The sequence below is a fragment of the Leguminivora glycinivorella genome, chromosome Z, assembly GCF_023078275.1.
Source record: "Leguminivora glycinivorella isolate SPB_JAAS2020 chromosome Z, LegGlyc_1.1, whole genome shotgun sequence".
In the NCBI taxonomy this organism is placed as follows: domain Eukaryota; kingdom Metazoa; phylum Arthropoda; class Insecta; order Lepidoptera; family Tortricidae; genus Leguminivora; species Leguminivora glycinivorella.
The window spans coordinates 36,146,743-36,153,501 of record NC_062998.1 but is presented as its reverse complement, the minus strand read 5'-3'; the positions used below and the strand labels follow the sequence as shown (position 1 = coordinate 36,153,501).

Sequence of the window (6,759 nt, the reverse complement as noted above, 5' to 3'; positions counted from 1 at the left end):
AAAGTAGAACAGTCGCAAAAATGACCGACTCTGAGCACTAAATCTCAGGCAAAATTTCCTCATTCTGTATAGGTATAACATTTTTTCTTTCTTTTGGCTTCAGAAATGCGTGGTTAAAATGTTTCCGTGAATAGATGGTCAAGCAAATTTATAAAGGCGGCTTTTAAAACTAGTAGGGACGAAGATTTGGTCCCATAGAAAATTTGAATATCGTGCCTTTTTTAAGTGCCAAGATTTGGTTAGCCGCGTATAGTTCCAAATATTTTGAATGGAAATGTTTTTTTATTATTTTTATTTAGATATTATAGCTGTTGTAAAACCGATGTTTGTATTTAATCTATCGGCGGTTTCAATAAGTTTCTTGCTCTTGGGTGATTGAAGTGTGCCTAGGGCTGCCATCCGTCCGGGTTTCCCCGGATTTGTCCTAGTTTGGAGGCCATCCGGGGTCCGTCCGGGCGGGGTATCAAAAAGTGTCCCGGACACTTTTCATGTAAGGAAGCACCTCATTGAATTTAAGTATAAATACTTTAAAAAAATATAGTTAACTGATTAACTAATATCTGTTTACGTAATAAAAAACCGGCCGAGTGCGAATCGGACTCGCCCACCGAGGGTTCCGTATCCGTACAAACTTTCAATGGTTAAAATAATCTCATCTCATATAACTCTATGGCTTGACTAGTTAGAAGTGTACGAGTAGGTATTAAATTAATGAGCATTATTGTGTATAGCGCCATCTCTCAGTGAATTCGCTAACTAATTTGAGCGACCTGTATAGTATGATGGTTTTTTAGAGATAATTTCTTTATAATGGTAACCGATTTCGTCAGTATTTACTTTATTTGAAAGATAACATTTCACGTAAAATCTTGTATAATTTTGAAATACGATATAGTCAGCAAGGGTGGTAAAATTGAAAGTTAAAATCAGAAAAGTTTTTTGTCAATTAAAAGTTTCCAAAGATACAGACACCATTTTATTTTTCCTGTAATATTGAACATAAAGCCAATGTTTCGTTAAATTTTAATATGACGTTGGTAAACTTCAGAGGTAAAGGAGTGTGGTACGTAAAAACCCTAAAAAGAGACAAATTTTATTTTTTTGTAAGAAAAATTGTTTTGTTTTTATTAATGTTTATTGCAAATTACACATTGTGTGAAATTAAAAGAATAAATGGATGAAAATTACAGGTCTTGTTCTTTAAAAATATTATTTTCGGACTCGTCCGGGGAAAAAATGCGATTTACGCGAAATGTCCGGGTTTTTCTGAATTTTTGTCCGGGTTTGGCGAAATTCGAGATGGCAGCCCTAAGTGTGCCGAATATATTATATAAAACATGTCTGTTCTGGATTATTTTACTCACAAAGAAGAGATGACCTAACCACAAAATTAAAATTTTGAAAAAAACCTCGGCATAGTGGACCGATTTTCATGAAATATGGCTAAGAACACTCCCGACTAACTCAGCTTTCAAACAAAAAAAAAACTAAATTTAAATCGGTTCCTCCGTTCGGGAGCTACGATGCCACAGACAGACACGTCAAACTTATAACGTCGTTTTTGCGTCGGGGGTTAAAAAGAGAGTGTACCTACTGGAACTGGGCTGACACATCATCTCAGCCTCAAGGGTAAACTACCTTGACGGTAACAGTTCACTCACCATTTTTATACAGACTGATTATTTGTTTGAACCTAAGTTCAACATACTACTGTATCTATATTATAAACAGTCACATCTTTATGGCTATATATGTGAGTGTGCACGGGAAAACGTCCGTCGATTTTGATTTGTCGTTTGCTATAAAGCCGAACGTTTGTCGATTGCTATAAAGCCGCTTTATGTTTATTTATTCATATCATATAAAAATACAAGTAAATAAATCTCGCCTTAACGGTAACCGACAAAGTGGGACGTTTTACCAAACATACTCACATATGACTTTGATTGTCTAATTTTACTAGTTACGTGTCTAGCAACTGATAATAGCAATGATCAAAACAATTATTGAGAAAAGAAAGACCATGAACCGCATGGGAGCATACGTGACCTACAAACAGGACATCGTTAGCTATTGTTCAGTAGCTATTCAACATAACCTCCGAATAGAAGGTGTGCACGCGCAGACATGTAGTTGGTAGACCACGCCAACAACCCGCGTTCACGGCGCTAACGAAGATCTTACACCACGTTTTCAGGTAAAAAAAAAAACAATTAATTAATTAAAATACGGTTGTACTCACGTTATTATCGCTATTGCTGCGACATGTTGCGTCAATTCGGAGGCCCCTCTTCAGGCATATACTTAGGAGTTCACGCGACGGTTAAACTCCGCAGACTAACCGCGCCGCGCGCCGCTCCGTACACCGCAACGTGACGCTCCGTAACGTGAGTACAACCGTATTTTAATTAATTATTTGAATATGTCTCACGAAAGTTTAACGTGTATAATATACAATTAATTTACGTCAGCTGTTTTTCGGGTTTATGAACTTCTTCTAACCCAGCAAAGTACTAAACATAGGTAATATGTATAAGTAGAATTTAAAAAATCCCATTAACAACAGTAGACTATCTATTATATGTACAATTAAGTAAAGAAATAAATCATCACAAGTTGATGCACTTTTACAATAAGTCGAGTACCTCTATGACATTCCGTCGATCCTATCCTCTCCTCCCCTTGAAGCACCTTGAAGCTAAGTTAGTAGCGATTTTGGTAGCACAGAGTATGCATGAGTTATTTTATATCTCACACTTCTGTCTTTCTGTAAAATAAAACAGTTGCACCGATCGATGGAGCCAAGATATCAAAATCGGTGACAACGTGACAACTTTACTTTCAATTATTATTTATTTAATAGTATTTTATGCAACAGGCGTTTAAAGGAGGTCAAAAAAGACGAGTGGCGTGGGTGGGCGTGGGTAACAATTTGAGGCGAAGCCGAAAATTGTTATTAAGACGCCACGAGTATTTTTTGACTCAGTTAAACACAGTTGCATACAATAGTTTTTCTATGACCATGCACTTAGTTTTTAATAGTTTTCTTGAACAACTTTCGTAAAATTCACACTGTTTCCTGTATTTTGACGCAAAGGTATGCACTGTCAGCTCAGCTGCCCAAAGCCTTCCCGCGCACGCGCGCGGTATCGTTCAGCCAAACAATGCGTTTTCTGTTTTTTCGATACTGCGCGCATGCGCGGAACGCGGAATGCCGGCGGACACTGGCTTTGGAGAATAGACTTTTATGTAGGGTTGTAAATGACGAATAACAGTTCGGGAGTAGAAAAAAATCTTATACGAAATCTAGTTATCTACATATATGTCTGTAACAGGCATCCAATGGATTTGGCTACGTTGTATCGGTTACTTCATTCGGACGGATTGCATAATTTCGTTATGGAAGCGGTTGAAGGACTTAGGATTGCGTGAATAACGTTTAGATAGCTGCCTCTACACGTATGATTTGAGTACCGTTCGTTCGATCCTATCTGCTATAATTTATAGTTATTAAGCAGTACTTAACAACCCGGTTAGGTACTCATTCGTTTCAATAATATCGTCCGCCCGACTCATACAATATAATGATTAATGAGCCTAAACAAAAACATAAGTATATGCCTCAGAGGGAGTAACCTGAAGTTAAAGCTGCTGTTTCCTTTCAGTCGCTGATCGGCCGGCCAGAGGCCAGGCCCCGTAGCCGAATGGCATTTCTGCGACGCTAAACGAAAACCAAACGCCGATAAAGGTAGTCTGGCTCAGTCGCGCCAATACGCAAGAGCGAAAGCGATAGAGATAGGTATCTATTACGAGCGTTTCGTTTCGTGAGCGTTTATGGTTTGTGCCATTCGGCTACGTTATAGTCTACGTCGTCTACGTACCGAGCCTGTAGGTAATGGATACGCGGCTTTACGGTAATGTTCAGTATGCAGGTGGAATATAAATAATAACTGGCAAGGTTATTAAGGTTAAGAATTAAAGAATCAATATCATTTTGATTAGGCAACTGTCAAAGTTGTCTTCGAGTTGGCTTGAAAATATGGATAAATTGTATAAAGACGATAATTGTGTTCGATCGAATTAAGTGATGAGTTTTTTAAGCAGTGTATTAACAAACTCTGGCAATGCCATATTCCGGAATGCTTTATGCTGTCGAGATATTATAAAAACAATAAGCGTTGTATCTACCGAACATTTTGTCAGCAGGGACACGTTTGACAAGGCCAATCAACCAGACATATGCAAGAGCAAACATTGTACGAAGCACCCAACGCCAATTCTTACTCTATGGACTCAAGTCCGTTTTGCGAAAGAATGTCCAAAACCCCCTTTCCACCGTGACCTTGAATATCCTAATTTTGATTACTACAGAAAATCTCAGTTTGTAGATCCTCGAAAGACTACGTGGGGCTCCGGGGATGCTAAGCCGGGGGGTACGTATGTTGTCGGGTTTTTTGGTTTATTATTTTGCGCTTACGGCGTTAAATCACATGCCGCACATTACATTCACTTGATGGGAGCCGCTGCCGATGTCCTTGCGTTGGCTTCAATGGAAATAGATATATCGAAAATTGCTCCAGGGGTGTGCATGTCGTTTAAGTGGCGAGGAAAACCAGTGTTTGTGAAGAACCGAACTCAGGCTGAAATTGACCTGGAGAACGCTACTCCGCTTTCCTCGTTGAGAGACCCGGAGCCTACAGAGAAGCGCGCTATAAAGCAGGAATGGCTAGTTGTTATAGGCATATGTACTCACCTGGGCTGCGTGCCGATCCCTAACACTGGCGACTATGTCGGGGGCTTCTACTGTCCCTGTCACGGCAGCCATTACGACAACGCTGGAAGGACTCGCAAGGGACCGGCGCCGCTCAATTTGGAAGTACCACCTTATAAATTTCTCTCAGATTCTCTTATTCTAGTTGGATGACTTCTTTATAGTACTTATTATGGTTATATTTACATGTAGTCTAAATTACTTATTAAAATGATTTTTTCTTACTTACTACTCTTACTTTATGTGAGTTTAGCTTTAATTTATGGTTTTTGGATACTTACCTAATAGTAGCTTATCGGATCTCTACATAGTACCTATTATCTAAGTATATGTATTATTTCTTTGACGTTTATTAATAAACAGTAAACAGTATGTTAAATACTGTTTAACAAATTTTGATTACACTTGTGTTCTGTTATGTGATTTATGTGTCCTTTTAGCTATTGATCAGAATCTCCGTCAAAATTAAATTGTTTAGTTTGGCTTAGTATGGTATGATACTCCACTTACGTATAGAAAAGATTTATGCCCATAAAGGGCTTCAAGGAATTTTCGCGATATTTAATTGTAACAAAAATGCCTGCATAATTTCAGTGAGAAACTGTAAAACATGAAGGTTAAGGGGATAGGTTGGTACCTAAGTAGCTACTTACATGTATATTCTGGGGATATCCTAAAATAAGTTTTCAGTACAGATGGTGCTTTTTATACGAGGAGTGGTTCATTATATGTCAGGTCGAAACTTCGGAGGGGCATCTGTACTGATAAACGTCGTACGAATACACGTGCGAAAAGGAAATTCGTAACTCGTGTCGATTTAAAACACTCCCTTCGGTCGTGTTTTAATTTATCGTTACTCGTTTCGAACTTCCTTTTTTACGCACTTGTATCGTAATGTACTATTATAGGTCTGATAAGTACATTTTTAGTAAAGGCTGACCAGTTAAAGGACCTATGCCAACAGAAATAGCTTTATTTCAGAGTTTATTTTTCACTCTTACATTATAAACTTGTGATTATTTTAGAATATGAGGAAAAACGCCTTATCTTATATTCAGACATAATTAATTACCTACTGTGTATCAGTAGAAAACTGCTATCCAAATTTTCCACAGTTGAGACAAACTGACGCGAAGCCTCCATTTTTTAACCGCCGCCCTAAATCTCAAGGAAGGTAGTTTTCAACTCGTCTGTATATATTAAGTATATATTTTTTAATGTTAATTTGTTCCACGACATCTCCGTCGTTACTGGACCAATTTAGATTTTTTTTTGATTGAATGTATATGCATACAGATTAGTCCCATTTTTATTAGAACCCAGTTCCGATGATGGGATCCTGGGGAAATCGAGGGAACTCCCTCAAATCTGAAAGGCATACATATGATGATTTTTGTGTTTTTATAAGAACAACATGCATTTACGTAAGGAACAGTGACATTTGGTGCAGTGGAACTGCTGATGATGGTCAGAAGGGAACTCCTCAAATCTGAACGGCACATTTATATAGTGACTTTGGTATTTTTATAAGAACAGCATGCACTTACGTCCAAAACAGTGACATTTGGTGCAGTGGAATTGCTGATGACGATCAGATCGGAACTCCTTAGATCTGAACGGCACGCTTATAAAGACTTTGGTATTTTTATAAGAACAGCTTGCGTTCAATTTCAGAACAGTGACTTTTGGTGCAGTGGAACTGCTGATGAAGATCATAACGGAACTCCTCAAATCTGAACGGAACACTTATAGTGACTTTAGTATTTTTTTTTTTTTTTTATTATAAATGGGCTTACTCTTGACCACAGACTAGCCAAAGGCAAAGACGTGGCCTACGATGGAGTGAGCTCGCCCAGAAGATGCCTGTTCACTCTTGATTTGAAGGTTGCCGGGTTATTTTTATAAGAACACCATGCATTTACGTTCAGAACAGTGACATTTATTTGTTAGGAGATTTGTTCTCTTTGATATGCTTGTTAAGCTAATAT

At 38.2% G+C, this 6,759-nt stretch overlaps 1 protein-coding gene across 1 annotated transcript; it reads left to right on the top strand.

Annotated features, from left to right (window-relative positions):
* The first annotated feature begins 4,020 nt into the window (after positions 1 to 4,020).
* On the top strand, positions 4,021 to 5,112 carry LOC125241722 (ubiquinol-cytochrome c reductase iron-sulfur subunit-like). The gene has a single exon (XM_048150330.1). It carries the CDS (start codon positions 4,088 to 4,090, stop codon positions 4,922 to 4,924), a length of 837 nt encoding a protein of 278 aa, XP_048006287.1. The 5' UTR covers positions 4,021 to 4,087; the 3' UTR covers positions 4,925 to 5,112.
* Positions 5,113 to 6,759: the final 1,647 nt, after the last annotated feature.